General features: G+C 33.8%; 1 protein-coding gene across 1 annotated transcript; it reads right to left on the bottom strand.

Moving 5' to 3' along the window:
• Positions 1–12,074: 12,074 nt before the first annotated feature.
• On the bottom strand, positions 12,075–14,586 carry LOC108970116 (the record flags this gene model as incomplete). Its single annotated transcript, XM_018935268.1, is given in 2 exon segments — positions 12,075–14,201; positions 14,280–14,586. Coding segments are annotated over 2 exon segments (504 nt in total), but the record flags the coding sequence as incomplete, so codon positions are not given.
• Positions 14,587–16,722: the final 2,136 nt, after the last annotated feature.

The raw sequence follows: 16,722 nt of genomic DNA on the forward strand, positions 1-16,722 counted from the left end.
AGTAGTTTGTCATGTATTACAAAATGTACATATACACAGGGTCATTCGTCATTTCAAAAATTATATTCAAATTAACAAAGTTATTTGTTTACATCGACATATGTATATTCTAGTGACAAAATATCCTTATTGCAGCATAGCGCCTTTGTGTTTTGCTGTTTGCTGATTGCAAGGTTGAGCCAAGCGCTAATAGCGGGAAACTTCGATGAATGTATGCTGTTGTACGAGTACGTTGATGTGCGGAACATAATGCTCGCGACAGATTGCAGCAGCACGACAGTGAACTGAAAACGGCGTTGTGAATCCTACTACTTGAACGTTTGTGAGAGGGCAGCAACATAACAATGGCCGGCATGTACACAAAACAACGCAGTTGTCCATTTTGCATGTACACAATTTCGTTGTGGCCATACTATTACCCTGCACTTCAATGAAATTTTAATATTTTGTTCAAAGTGAAATTTTTAAGCAAAAAGTAAGTAAATAGGTAAATTTATTTGTTTTAAATTATCAATTGTTATTAAAAAGGATATAACAGAGCTATTTTATGCTTTTATTTGTAAAATAACGTCAGGTTTGTTAGAGCTTTGAGTAATTCTACATTTTACATATCAGTGGCATCAAAACTCTACCTCATCTCTCTATCTTCCATTCTACTGTCAACTCTACTGTCGTTGGCAAATATAGGATTAAATTGAAGTTAGCGAGAACGACAACTGTCGGCCCGCAGTCGTGTAGTCGTACAGCTGTCAAAATAGGTCCGTCCATATGAACGTGTATATTTTAATATTTGACAGATGTCGTTTACAGTCTGTCGCGAGCATTGTATTCAACACATGACATCGAAGAGAAACACAGCAAGACGATTCAAAAATTTGGGCAACTCTGATCTTTTTACGCTCCGTCAAGCAACAGTCGTTTCTTTTTTATGGGAATTTAGGGAAAGACTGAAAGCAACCTGTTCAATCTGCCAAACATTTATCTTTCTTCGCCTCATTGTTATAGGTCCGTATCCAGCTGTTAAGTAATTGTTCAAGAAAAAAAATCATTATTTCTTGAGCTGTAGTAAAATAAAAACTTTATAAAAATATGCTCCTTCTGCGTCGATGCAGCGCTACCATCGCGATTTTCAAGCATTGGAGGTGTCACGGAATTTATTCTCCAGAATAGCCTTGAGAGACAAGGTGCATGCTGCTTGGAATCCCTCTGTCGTCTCAAAATACTTGCCTTTCATAGTCCTTCTATTTTAATTTAACAACCGGACAATTAAATGTATACTAAGTGGACGGTTTGAGTTCAAAACTTTGACACATGAGGCACATTGTCGGTGTTTGTCGAAGTCAAAGGTCTCACAGCACGGTTTTCATCAGCCTCTTCCCAGATCTCCAAAAAGTCCTGGTGCCACCGAAACACATAATTCTTGCTAATTTCTGGCTTGCACCACTCACAGAAACATGTTATACGAATATGTTTGTCCAGACTCTCCATGTGCTCGGAGACAACAGCCGCTCGTGCGTTAGCTATAAATGCCCTCTACCGAATCCAGTCGGTGCGCGCATGCTAGGAAGTACAGTCACGGCGGAAGAAAATCAGTCCTATTACATATATATTTTAATATATGTACATATGTATATATATGTATGTTCACAAATCTCTGCAAATAATAATGGTTTGGGAAGATTAGATATACATCCTATGTATGTATATATATTTATGTATTTAGTATTGCAAAATACTAGACATATGTTGTCCATATTTAATATTTTACCGATATATCGGTCACTCTGTAAGATATATTAATGAAATTCGGAGAGAATATTTTAATAATGTGGCCTTGTGACAAACAAAGGGTAAAATTAGAAATTACTTCCCCTAATATATCAGTTCAGCTATGAGGTGTCTTCATGAGACAGAGAGCATCTTTTTCTTTCCCCGGCGCTAACCTAACCTAAGTTAATATATTATATAATATCAGATATATTATGTTGTAGTTTAATGGAGGATGGAGTCATGTGCAAAAAAATCCACACAAGTTAGGAAAGTTCTCTGATCGCAATTGATTTGGGGGTGACCAGAAACGATTATTTTACATATTTCTCAAGCAGCTCACCAATTCCGGTCTATGACCAACTAGGTACTGGGTAGCCAAAGATCATCCGTTTGGAGGCGAGCTAGAGTGTGAAGGTGGAACATCCCTTGCACAGGGTTATGCGTCGGGTTTTGACAACCGCCACGTAAAAAACGCCCCCCTGAACAGTAATGAATAAGGTTCTATCGAGCGTATTGTGTAAAAGATTAAAGCCCACCGTCAACAAACTGATCAGATATTCACCATGCGCGAGATCTGGGAAAAGACACAACACCTCTTCGTTGATTTCAAAGCTGCTTTTGACAGCTCGAAAGAGCTTTCCTTTATGCCGCGGAATTCTGAATTTGGTATCCCTGCAAAAATAATACGGCTCTGTAAACTGACGTTGAGCAACACCACTACCCGCCGGCGGAAGCAGAAGAAACCCTATACTCTGTTGGAAATACCAGGTGGAGAAGGACCTGGCTTCGCTTGGAATCTCCAATTGGCGCCAACTTGCGAAAAGAACAAACGACTGGCGCGCTGTTGTTAACTCAGCTATGTATAACCGCGTAAGCGGTTTCTACACCAGTAAAAGAGAAGAAGTTTAAGGAGCTTTACCAGTGTGACACTTTCAAAAAATCTGGTATAAATGTGTACATATTATATAACTGAAACTTTAAACGACATTTTTCAAAATTGCTGACATCATAACTAAATTGACCATAATCAAATCAAATTGAATCTGAGTATTGTTGAATATATTTACAATATAATGACATACGATCCTTTTGATTGGTTAAAAATTGTAAATTTAGCGTGAAAAAAACGAAATTGTTTTAGATAAAAACTACGTCATTTTGGTAATTTTTAAACTTCAATCACCTTTTTGAATTTTTTTGTTTCAGCTTCTCATTTGGCCAGAATTATATCAGCAATTGGGACACTTTTTTTTGGTACCTCCGAAGACAGCACATAACTCCGTTATTTTTTAATCTTTTTGGAACAATAAATCTTAAAATATATCTGAAAATATATACTTTGTATTTGTTTTTAAAAGAACTCACGAAAATTGAGTAATTTTTATGGGTTACACTGGCCCCTTAATGCCGTTAATGTGTGAAATCAGTCTAAGAATAAAAGATTTTCCTCACATTATGTTGACTAGTATGTGAATTAGCTTCATAAAATTACATAGAAACATTTCCTCGAGCTAATTTGATTAATGCGAAGTATTAATGTAATCTGTCTAGACCATGCGATATTTTAAAGAAATATGCGATTTAGCGTAAATATAATCAGCTAGACTTTGGTCTGATCCCAAATCCCATGGGTTGAATGGTTCGTACGTGTTCAGAAACACATTTAAAATAAAAAAATAAAATAATTTAAATTATTCTTAAAAAATGTGTTCTGAAATATTAAAAAGAAATCTTTTGAAGAGGTATGAAAATTGATTTCTCAATTTATGTTTTGCGATTTATATCATTGACAAAAAAAAAATAAATTCCATAACTTTATACTTTAATGGTTTAATTATTTCATTAATTCAAGTACATACATACATACATACATAAGTATGTACATCCATATATGATCATTATCTGTATAATTTATAAGCTTTTTTGTTATTTAGTTCAGTTATTTTTTGCTTAATTCGTTTTGATCAGTTAAGAAGAAGCATCTCTTCAATACCGGGCTGCCTTGGAGAGTAACGGTGGCCTTACCGCAATATTGAGCTCTGATACGTTGGACTATCTGTTTCCCTTTTGAACTAACCAGGTCGAACTGTCGATAGTAAGAACAAAACAAGAAGACAATAACCAAAGGCGTGCCAACGCCATAAAAGGCGACAAAGGAAGATGCGGCCCGAGCACCAGGAGCAGCGACTCAAGTCGGAGAAGAGCGCTATTTTGGAGCAATTCGCTAAACATTGGGCTTAATATAAACCCTTCAAAACGGCTAACATTCATTTTACAAGAAGAAGAACTCTTCCACCAATGGCTAAGATTGATTAAAGAAAACACCTAGGTTGAAAAAGTATGTGAATTCCACTATTGAGCAAGACACCAAAACGTTGATGGTGTGCAAACATGTAGCTGATAAAGCCTAAGGCTGCAAACCGGACGTACAATGCTGGATGTACACCATGATATTGGTCATATATGAAGCGGTATCATGGGCGTCAAGAGTCTCACGCAAGGAAGTGCAAGCCTGTTATGCGTATGTATTCTGGACCCTCCATATCTTTTTAAAGATGACAGCAAAAAGGTCTGTTTTAGCCCTGTTATCATCAGGTGATATGGTAAGGAAAATTAACATTCAAAAAAAAGAGACATTGGAGGGATTCTACCGGGTGAAAAGGGACTCAAAGTCTTACTGGAAAGCAAAAGTGAATGGGAGGACTACAGTTTAGAGGACTATCTACGTTGGAGCACAATGCAATATATTGAAGTCTCTATAAAGCAAGATGGAATTGGATGTGATAATGTGAGACCATGAATCAAACTGTCAGTATTTTTCAAGGGAAGGTCTCTGCCATTAGAGATTATTATAAAGAAAACTATCACCAGAAATGAATTGTCATTCTCAGTGATACTTAATCAACCGTGAATTTCCTGAAATCAATTCAACAATGACACTGGAGTGCATAAATATTCTCAACAAGGTTGCTACTGAAAATAATATCTTACTAGCGTGGATCCATGGGCATAGAGGCATTAATGAAATGAGTTAGCCGATCGCCTTTCAACCTATCTACCTACATACCTACATACTTATATATGTATATGTGTATGTATAATTCGGTCCTTGCAAGAGTAGAACTAATTATGATCACAGACGTAAAAATTACGTGCTGACAGTATAACAAGTTTCTCTCTTTTTCGTAGGGCTCAAAACTAATGTGATGAGTTTCGGTATTTGGAATTAATGAAATACATATATTTGCATATAGTCCATAAATTCGCAATTCAGAGCTAAAAATTTTCTGATATGACTTTATCTTTACCTATGAAAGCTGAAAATATGTGGAAAATTTAAAAATTTATCAGAAATGATAAATTCTTTTGCACAGTAAAAGTACATAGTTGTGATTTCTTAAATGACTCTAAACTTTTAATTCGCATATGCATGCATACTTACATAAATGTAAAAAAAGGTTACCATACATTCATATGTATGTATAAAATTAAAAAACCAAACTTACAAAGAAAAATTATTTAATAAAATCAAATAAAAGGATTTTTGTTTCAATAACTCTCTCTTTCCTTTTAACGAATTAAGAGTTCACTTTTATGTAAAAGGAAAATTTATTTAAAGTGTGCTTTTATTTGGTTTCACATCTCTCTTTTTGTCTTAATTTTCTTTTTTAATGAAACGCGCAAAAAAAATGTTTCCCACTACAGCAACAACTACACTAAAACTTGTTTGATTTCACGGAAAAACTGTCATTATTGGTACGTATTTCAAAACTCGTTTTCACCTACTTACATAAGATTTGTTTTGGAAAAAGTGCTAAGGATTTCTTTTTCACCCCCATAAACATTGGCAAGTATTATACTGCTCATTTGATTTTTAGTGACAACAGTTGGAAATCAAAGTTAGCAATTGTATGTACGTTTTTTTATTTCAAACACAATTAATATAATAACAAGTAAGGAAGGGTTAAATTCGGCTGCAACCGAACATTTTATACGCTTGCAACTTTCAGGAATTAAAACAAGGGAAATAACTTAAGATGTAAACGTCGAAATGCAAGTAATTTTATATTCATGCATACATATACATACTATTTATGTATATATAACTCATGTGCTGACAGAAACATAAGGCTTGTTAGGAAAACAAAAACCATTATATTATATTAGGATGTCAAAAAAGTCTTGCGGTATTTTCGCTAGTTGGCGTTGAGAGCGCGTAGTTCTAGTTTTATTCGTCGCATCGAGTCATGCTATACCTTTTTGAAAAGCTCATTTCAGGCGCTAATACGTGTTTGATTGATTGCCCTTTCTTTTAAGTCGTTCGTGAGTTATAGGGTCACAAACATGGAACAAAATAAAGAGAAAATATGGCATATTTTACAGTACTACTACGATAAAGGCAAAAATGCATCTCATGCCGCCAATAAAACTTGTGCAGTTTATGGACCCGATACAGTTTCCATTTCCACCGCACAACGATGGTTTCAACGTTTTCGTTCTGGTGTACACGCTCTGGAAGGCCTGTCGTCGAAAATTGCGATAAAATCGCTGAATTGGTCGAAAGAGACCGGCATAGTAACAGCCGTAGCATCGGTCAAGAGCTGGGCATGAGTCATCAAAAAAATTGTTATGAACATTTGAAAATTCAATAAAAATACCGCAAAAATACCGCAAAAATACCGCAAAAATACCGCAAAAATACCGCAAAAATACCGCAAAAATACCGCAAAAATACCGCAANAAAAATACCGCAAAAATACCGCAAAAATACCGCAAAAATACCGCAAAAATACCGCAAAAATACCGCAAAAATACCGCAAAAATACCGCAAGACTTTTTTGACAACCAATATTTACTATATGGGAGTTGGGGTAGTATCAACCGAATTTTATATAGTACATACATACATACTAAAAAACTAATGATATAGGGATGTTCGAAAATCCTGATATTAGTTATATGGGGAGGTAAGTCAAGTTTTCGCTCAAATCTATTTGTTTTGAGTAAAACATGCTAGCTCATTTTCATTGAGATAACTAACATATTGGCGGTACAAATTCACCCGGAAGTTCGATTATCATTGTATTAGATATATGGGGACTAAGGGAAGTATTGGTCCGATTCAATCCATTTTTGACATACAGACATACCATTGTCAGAAAGGAACTATCCCTGAATTTCAGACCTTGACTGATATTTTCTGACAAAAGTCAACTATAGGAATTGGAGTCTAAATATTCGGTCAAAGGGGCGTGAACAGTTTTTGTTGGATTTGAACAATTTTTTGTCATAAGGTGGCATACTTTAAGGACATTATTAGTGCAAAGTTTAATCCCGTTATATTAATTGCTTCTAACTGAACGAATCGAAATTAAAATTATGCTATATGGGTACGTCCCCCCCACGTACCAAATTTTGTCAAAATCGGTTGGTCAGGTCCTGAGATGTGGGATTTGACCAAAAAGTGGGCGGTGCCACGGCCATCGTCCAATTTCCACACCGCTTCACAATGGTCGATCTTGTATGAAATCAGCGGCCAAAAATACTTCCACTGCCTATATTAAAGTGAAATTTTTCCTAAGTTTTTTAAATGCATAACAAGTAATTAACAATTATATTAACATAAATAACCCGCTCCAAAGCCCTATCTGGTTTCAAATTTCGCCACCCGCTGTTGATAATAATAAAAAAGTTGATTAACAAAAAAAGAATTATTTGAATTTTATTCAACTAAATCAAAAACTGATTTTAATAAAATTGATTTACTTTTGCATCATAGTTTTCTTTGACCTGAGATGAAAGGATCTGAGCTCAAGAGTAATCGGTTTAAGAAATTCTGATTTATACCGACACATGAGTTCTTTCGTGTATGATGGAGTCCTAACGTCTTTATTCCTTGACTCAGCAGCTTCTTTTGAGAGCTCTTCAATTGAAACTAATGCATATGTATTGAATAACATCGGGAGTGTGAATTAAAATTTTAGGGACTGACGCAGGAAGATACTACCAGGAATACTTTGATGTTCATTCTCTTGCAGTATCTAGCGCAAATTTCCTAAATTTTTCCACATTAATTTTGTACCCTGATGATAAAGCATGTAGTAATACTGCACATTTTTCAATTAATACTTTTTCGATGCCTGTTATGTCAGCAGATGTATGGGCATCGTTGAAATATTTTCTAGCAGTATTTCCATCGTTTCAAGATCCACTACCACCTGTTTTTTGCTTGTCGACTATACGACCCATTTTTTCACGAAACTCGCACTGGGTGTTTTTTTTTCCTTCTTTGAAATCGTTCTTTTTCTTCTAAACCCCTTATTTGCCATTGTCTGATTTCAAGTCTATAAGAAACGTGAAGGAAATATTCAAAAAACCGAATGTAGGCATGTAATGGAGACAATCTTCTTTTTTCAAGCATTTGTCAATATCGTTCATCTCAGTAGGTTTGGCCGAGCATATATAGCATTTTGCAGATGCGGTTTCAGTTAAGGTATTGCACACTTTCCCAACCACCATTGTAAGTTGAAGAATGTGATCGATATAAAATTGACGATTGCTAGCTGTTTTGAACTCAGTGGGATTTAATTGTTGAATTTTGTTTTTAAAATATAATTCTTTATTTAGGTATAATTGAACTGATTCCTTTTGAAACTGAATTCGAACAGGACGGCAATAGCGAGTGGTTGAAGGTCGGGGGTTTTACCAAATTAGTTTGTGCTCCTCATCATTCTGTATTATTATTATCATTTGTAGAGGAACATATGACGTAACAAATAAATTACTGTCTTCCAAATTATTATTTTTGCTTATATTCGCTCTGCCTAGAACTGCCATCAAAGTCGCATTTTCCTATTAATGTTAGGTAATTAGATTAGTCATTGAGTTCATTAATTACATTGCTTTGCAACTCTAAAATTCGCGACGCAGTGTGAGCCAATAATTTTTGTAGCTCAACTTCAGCGTAAGCTTCTCAAGCTTTTATATGCTCAGAATAACTTTCTGTTTTTCCTTTAAAATATTATCATAGCAAGCTAAAAAGTTAACATCAAGTTTATTGTTAACGAAGCTTCTAATAAGTTGATACTGGTGCTTGGTTAAATTTGCTTCGGTGATAAGTGATATTACTTCACATGTCTTTGCGCGAAAGATGGACTTATTCGTTTCCCTAAATTCCAAACGCAAATCATCAGCAAACACGGACACATCGAGTTCTGCTAAATCTGCTATCCTTCGCCGTTTCGTTTTCTCTGAGCGCTCTACCAGACTTATCAATCTCTATCTTGACTCAGTATGAATGATTGTCGTCTTAATAATATATGTAGTATATTCATAATGTTAAACTTTTGATTTTAATCTGCAAATCTTTTAAATACGTAATCAAGTCTTTTCATAACAATATTCCCAATACATCCATAGCCATAGCTGAAATCATAAGCATAGACTTAGAAAACATTAAATAATATAAAAAAACTTGTCTCATGTAAGGGTGAGACAGGGATCACAACTTTTTTTATTCTTAATTCGATGTATAAAGAAAAATATATCACTCAAAAGGTCACTTGTAAAATAATAGTTTTAAAACAATAAAACAATATATTAGAACGGAAAAGTCGCGTGGTCATAAAGCACATACCTTTCTTTTTAATATTCATTTCGATTTATTGGTATTAAGCACTATTATATATTGTAGTTTAATTTATTATAAGAGATAATTTTAAAGCCATTTTCACTGCACAGCCCGCGTGTTTTTGTTGTCTCACTTCTCTCGCTTTTCGTGACGCGTACGAAAGGGATAGAGCAAAAATTGATTTAACGTTAATTTCATTGCTATTTTATAAAATAGTTTTCATACATACAGTGGGAAATTTCAAACTTTTGTTTTTTTATTCTTGGCCTATGAAATCGACCAGTGTGCGCTTCCCATATAGCTTTCTCATTCACCATCCCGGCGGAAAATTTTTAAGTCTCTGACACAATTTAGCAAATTCTGTTGTTGTAGCTTAACCTGTTTAGGAGATATGCACATTAAACTTGTATTCTATCCGAAAATTTTTTTCCTCGGGTGCCCATTCCTACTGCGATTCCTTGTGCCAAATATGATATGTTTTATATCTTAATTAGGAGCTTAGTTATAACACTTTGTGGAAATAAAGACAATTCGGGACTTAATTAACGCTCTCGTAAAGGAATGAAAATCCAAGTTAGCAAAGCTGAAATTAAAATCTATAGCAGAACTCCTTAAAAGTTCCGATCTGACTTAACACAAAAATTGTAATCCATAGAGAGTTATCAAATATCCAAACGTTTCCTCCAAAGCGACAAGTACTAGTAAAAAATGTAGACAACTCATTGAGGAGACCTGACAAAAAGAAACGCCAACGCCTTTGGCAACCATCTTAAGAATACTTTTAAGCCTTTCGTTCTCTCAGTGAATGGGGATGCACATGGACATTAAAAGATTGACTTGCCAGCAATACATATAAACCAAAAGAGATCAGCTTGAATCCTAAATCGTAACTCTGCCTAAAAACAAGGTATATAAAAACATTTTTAAACTGGTATGGACATATGGCATTCAAATCTGGGGAACTGCAAGTAAGCCGAACGTAGGAATAATTCAAAGATATCAGTCGATTTTTTAAATTTCTTTTCGAAATGTACATACATACATATATTTATGAATACACACATAATATTTTATATCGTTCCGGTAAACGAAAACTTGAAAAGGAGTTTCAGAGTGCTTGTAAGTACAAGATCAAACTTCAAACGCGTTTTTCTCAAAATGGTGTTTTCAAAGTCGGTAACCAACATTACTTGAAAACGGTTAAACAGATTGGTCTCAAATTTTAACACAAAATTCTCAAATATATTTCTTAGTAATCAATCAAGACTTTTTAACACCGTTAAATATTTTTTTGTAAACAATTTAAGGGGTCAGTAGGGTAATCTGGCCTGTTTTTTGACATTTTTTTCATTGAGATTTTTATTCCACAAGAACTTTTTTCAGATATCATGAGGTATATCGTAAAGTATATAAACAAATGTTTTCGAAATTTTTCTATGACATCTGTAGGAGAAATGGCTGGATGAATGATGTGTGTCTTTTCACTAGCGGACACGATTTCTCATCATCTGAAATACAAAAACCCTATTTATTCATAAAAAGTATGTGAATGGTTATCGTATAATAATAATTTTTTTTTTTTTAATTTTTCCTCATGGTTTTTTTTACATAAATTTTATCGTAAGATTGTCAAAAAATGATTTATCTAGTAGAGACGATAGCCAGGCGTTTTGTGAATATTCGACCGGAATCATGTCCGTCAGTTTAAAAAACTGTCTTTTGAGAAAGCGTTTAAAGTATCAGGTATGCATTCCGAACGTAGCGGTATTATTAGTTTTGGGCCTTCTTCGAAATCTTCCAATGGTAAAGTGGGTTTCTACATTTCTACATTCCTAAGGGTATACGGGAACAGAAAATGCAAAAAAAAAATTAATTGGAAAGGATTAAACTTAAGCTTGAATTTTTAGTCAAATATCTATTTGTTTGTGAAACCGCCAATTTGTGAAACAAATTTATTTTGCTTATACGTACCTTCGGTTAATTACTATATTAACATTACTTTTACGAAATCTGTTTAGTTTTATAATTTCAGAAGATCAGTTCAACGATATTGTGATCACCGAAAACGTCTTTTTTGAGAAGAACTTCCGGAGAACAGCTATAATTTCTTTTCAAATAAATATTTTTATTAATACTAAGTCTTAAAATAAAGTTGAAAGGTACCATAATATGTTTACAAATTTTTGGGTCAATAAATGTAATGCTTTGTCAGTAAAAAATCTGGAAAATTCGGTTTTTTTGCTGCGAACTGTATATCGTAACCTGAAATGCAAAATAATTTAACAACATTTTCGGAAATTTACTGTGGCGGAACATGAGTGAAATTTTTTTTTTGTAAACTACTGACAAAAAGAAGAGACTCGCCGACTATAAAGAATGCAACCCTTAAACTTACCATTAAGACTTTAAGTTCAACTGGGCTGACTAAATTGTACAGTGCAATTATGCGAATCGCGTCTAAAAACATTTTAATTAATTTAAAAAGTAACGGAAAAATTTCTTACTGATTCATTAAGTAATTATATCTACTTTTATTTTAAAAAGTTACAAAATATTCATTCGTATTTAAAATATGACAAATCAGATAATATTTGCAATGATGTTTTAAAATTTAAAATATAAAAATATATATGTATGTACATACTATATTAAGTTTTTTATCACACATATGTATAATATTTCATATTTTTCTTACAACGTTTTAATAAAGTGACCGTCACTGTAGTATACATAGCATACCTTTAGGTATAGATATTTGCACAGTACTAAATATTTATAAATGTACGGGTAAATATGCACATACTAACGGCACAACCATATGTACACATTGACTTTTATATACATATACACATAGACGTAAGAATGTATATGAATATACTCTTGGTGCCGTTAATTTCTCTCGTATTTAAGCAAATTTTGGCACATTTTTTCGCTTCACAATGCTAAGTGTGCTACTTAGTCTTTTCTTTAGGAAAGCTTTACATTTTATGACAGACTTGAGTATTCTATTGCCAAAACGGTTAACGCATAAGCCGCCTTGAATGACCGGTTAGTCCACCAGCAACGCAGCAACTCCATTTAGTGTGTGGTGTTATATGTATATGTATGTACATGATTGATGCGATCATAAATATATACAAAAGTATATAGTCCACTCTGTTTCAATACTAAAAGAGCGATCAAATTATGACTGTTAAGTCTAACACGTACATATGTAAGTATTTTGAAGAACGTTAACCTAATTAACTTTGACATATCATCATCTAACTCTACCAGGATATTGACGCTTGCAAACTTTAGCTAGCGTTGTTGTGGGGTAATCGCAAAGGCTTTTCCTATACACTTGATACGCGAGTTAATTTTTACCAAAAGAAAATATTTTGAGCTGCAACGAAATGTGTAATCTTTATTTCTACTCTTAAGACTAACTTATTACAAGAACCTTCACTTCTATTTATACTACTTACTTATTACCAGTCGATAGTTTGTTTAGATAAAGATTACATTGTTTGTTTAGGATTGTTTACATATACATACATATACTATTTGTTTAGATACATTTTTTTAAGATAAGGTTGTGTGGTATTCAAACTCAAGGTTGTTTTGATGCATTTTGTTTTGTTTTGGTTGTTTGGATCTTTGTTACTATTATAAGGAATACGTTTCTTACCTCGGGCAATCCTTAATGTTTCGGCAAAAAAGAATTCGTCGTTGAAATATAAAATGAAACCAAGTAAATTTTCATACTTATTTAACTTTAATTTAATTAATTTTTCGTTATTAAAGCAACTGTCAACTGATACTATTACAGTCCTTATTTTAGCAACATGAATGCAATTTCAACTGAACTTAATTTTAATTCGTTATGTTGGAAAAGAGTACAGTTGTTTCGTTTTCTATTCAACTGGGTCCAGTTGTTAAACCTCAAACAGGCTATAGAAAACAGTCTACTGGAAATCCAGACAACAATCTTGAGTTTGAAGGTTGATTTTATTTACCTTAATGATATTCAATATAATGAAATTTTAAAATTCTGAAAACTAAGTAGACAACAGCAGTTTCTTGATTTTGACAGTTGTACCAATTATAATAGTTTGGTTTGGTGGTAGTGTACGATAATATGCACAATTTTCTGTGATAGGTGGACGATATTCTCTCCTAAAGTATAAATAGTATTCTATATAACATATATGTATATTACAATGACTTTATGAATTTCCAATGTAAGTAAAAATAATTAAAGCAATATTCAAAGCTTGCGGTGGTTGTAGAAGAAATACATATATCATTATTACATTAATTCTCAAATTAATGAATAAAGTGAAATAGTGATGAAGACATTTGAAAGTTCTCCTTTGATCATACTGAAGCTTCAGTAATGGTTCAACCTTACTTTTAGAATGCCATATTTACAAATATTCAAAAAACGTACTAATATATTCCAAAACATCTGAAATCAAATTTAGCTTTTCTAYGCTTTTTGACATCAATATTCTAACAGCATATTTGTAGTGATATTACTAAATTGAATAAGCGTACAACAGTGAGTAAAATAATGCTATACATTTAAATTCAATATTATAAATGTTATAATAATAATTATTTTATTCCTTATTAATAATATTATTTATGATCGCGGTAACTTCGATTTTAAATTTACGCATTTGTGCGCTACTCATTTCTTCAAGGTCTGGCAGTAAGCTTAATATAAATAGGCGTTTATAGTCTTCATCGTCTGTGGCCTCCAGACCTTGTTGATGTGATGAAACTTCACTGATTTTGAATTGTTGAGCAGAAAAGTCTAATTCATTAATTCGGTATTTGTAGGAAAAAGAGTGATTATTCGTTTCCGAAGCACGTATTCGCTTATAATCGTTACATGAATATTGCGGTATATCAGGAAGACTCACTGAACTGATATCCTCTTGGTCTAATGTGTTTGAATTTTCATAACTGCTATGTGAATCCTTATTTGCTTTTGGATTTTTAGGGGTAACACGACTTTCGCTTTCCTCCAATAATATTTTGTTACAACATTCAGGATCCCACGATTTTCGTAAATATGGACGTAAAAACTGCATGTGTTCGTGTAGATAATATGGCTTAATTAGTTCTCCCATATGCATTTTTCTCAGCCTTCTCACGAAAATGGAGCGAAAAACTTTCCATTTGTCCTTAACTACATCCGCTGAAAAACAACGAAACAATATTATTTATGAAGATTAGTAATTCCAGTAAGACCACTTCGGCACAGTTTTACTAAAGTGAGATATTTATATGGTGGAATCTAATTAAACCTAAGCAGAAAGAGTTTAATTTTATACAATAGTCATTGTATGGCGTTTCCAATCTGCTGCCATGCTTACTAATTAGACAGGGACTTGTTAGTACTTCTACTGTTGTTCTTACAAGACTGAGCTACATATATACTATATTTGTCGATGAAATCATGAAATAGGAGATTTACTAAGAGATCAAAACATTATTTATACCCGTATCCCTGTGTCCCTCCCAAGACTCATTAGGAGAGGACCACGCGTTGACATATGTCACCGATAGCTGCGGTTCAAGAAACTAACATAAAACGTTACTCAGATCATTTAGGTTTCAACGTAGTACATGAAGATCGCAATCAAGACAATAGAGTAAGCTTAGCCATGTCTAATCGACGGCAACATTGAACGCAGGGATACTATCCTTGAATGTCAGGGCATAGTTATCCGGAATCTAGTTCGTTTGGTACTTAGCGACTTTAACGCGTTCGAATTAACTCCTGTCAATAGGATGGAACACGTGGACGATTCAACATTTTGCTAAATGAATCCACCAGAACCATGGATACCTGCAACAACTCACCATATATTACCATCGTAGGTTGTGATCTGATTATTAGCATAATGTGGCGATTTATGTTTCTCTTCGCAACAGATTCTCTTTTCATAATTATCTCGATCGGGAAGCCTCTCCACTTTATTTCTGTTAGCAACCGCACCTTTGTTAACTTACAAATCACTAGGATCCCCGCATAAGCGATCGATTCCCCATGGAAGGGCCTTATAAACTTGTTATCCCGTTTCAGCGCTGCGCTCAAGGCATCTTCTATGAAAACACTTGTATATGCATATCTGTTATGCTTTTTGTAGACAACTATTCAAAGTTTGGTGTCAGATGGTATTTTATGTCGAGTTTGTGATAGTGCTGGACATTCATAGAGAAAGTGGAAAAATGTTTCCCTATTCCTTTCTTGCTTGCAACTGCAGCTCGACAAAAGGCCAGTGCTCCCGTTATAGTAACTGAGAGTCTGTTTATACTATTTCTGGACATGCATAGTAGATCTTTGGTTAGTGTATTATTTGAGCCAGATTTTCTCGGTTATATTGCATATTGTTATTGAGTTCCATCTGCTCTGAACTGTGTATTTGTTCAAAATGCATTTAAAGCTCAGTTGCTCAACTTCCTAACTCCTATATTCTTTTTACAGAACCTGACATAGGATCAATAATTTTGCTTATTTCGAAGTGGTTAAAAGCTCCTACAACATCAAGAAAGGCAGGACCCTTTGTGTATGCATGTTGGGAATTCGATACCGTATTAGCCTTTCTAGAATTTTCAGCATGAATGGGGTGAGGCTTAAGGATCTTAAATCTTTTGGGTTTTAATTTGTCCTTTTGCTCGAATTAGTGAGGAACATAATTTTGACTCTTTCTAGCTTCTTGGAATTAAGGTCCAATATAATGGAGGACATGTGTTCGAAAGTAAAAAGCTATCACCGATCTTTCTCCCTACATCTGCAAAGAAGTTGACACTCCCCAACACCACAGTCGATGGAGTTAAAATTCTGACTGTCAAAAACCCTAAGGTTTCTCCTACTTCTTCAAAATCGACCGCGACATTCCATTAGATAACCGTTACGATAACAACAGCAACGACTCTACAACTATGCAATGCCAATACGATTTTTTTAAAAGTGCGATTAAAATCTCCCTTAACGGTACTTTGCACTTGTATAAATTCATTTATGTTTTGTTTTTAACATTATCGCCATTTTTGATATATTTCTGTCCTTCAATCTTCTACTTATAAACATTTTACTTTAAGAAACATGCCATAAATAAAAAGGATATAGAATTAGACTAAAATAAGGAGCGTTATCTTTCAAAATCGTGAGTATACATATGTATGTATCTCCTCAAATTAAAAAGTTTTGCATAGAGGTACTTCATTTCGATAGTTTAGTTCGTCAGTTCTAGATCGAACATAATAGTTTTATAACTTTTTTTTAACCTTTACTTCGCATAAATTATACCATAAAAATATATATT

This window comes from Bactrocera latifrons, unplaced genomic scaffold (genome assembly GCF_001853355.1).
Source record: "Bactrocera latifrons isolate USDA-ARS-PBARC rearing strain unplaced genomic scaffold, ASM185335v1 scaffold_281, whole genome shotgun sequence".
In the NCBI taxonomy this organism is placed as follows: domain Eukaryota; kingdom Metazoa; phylum Arthropoda; class Insecta; order Diptera; family Tephritidae; genus Bactrocera; species Bactrocera latifrons.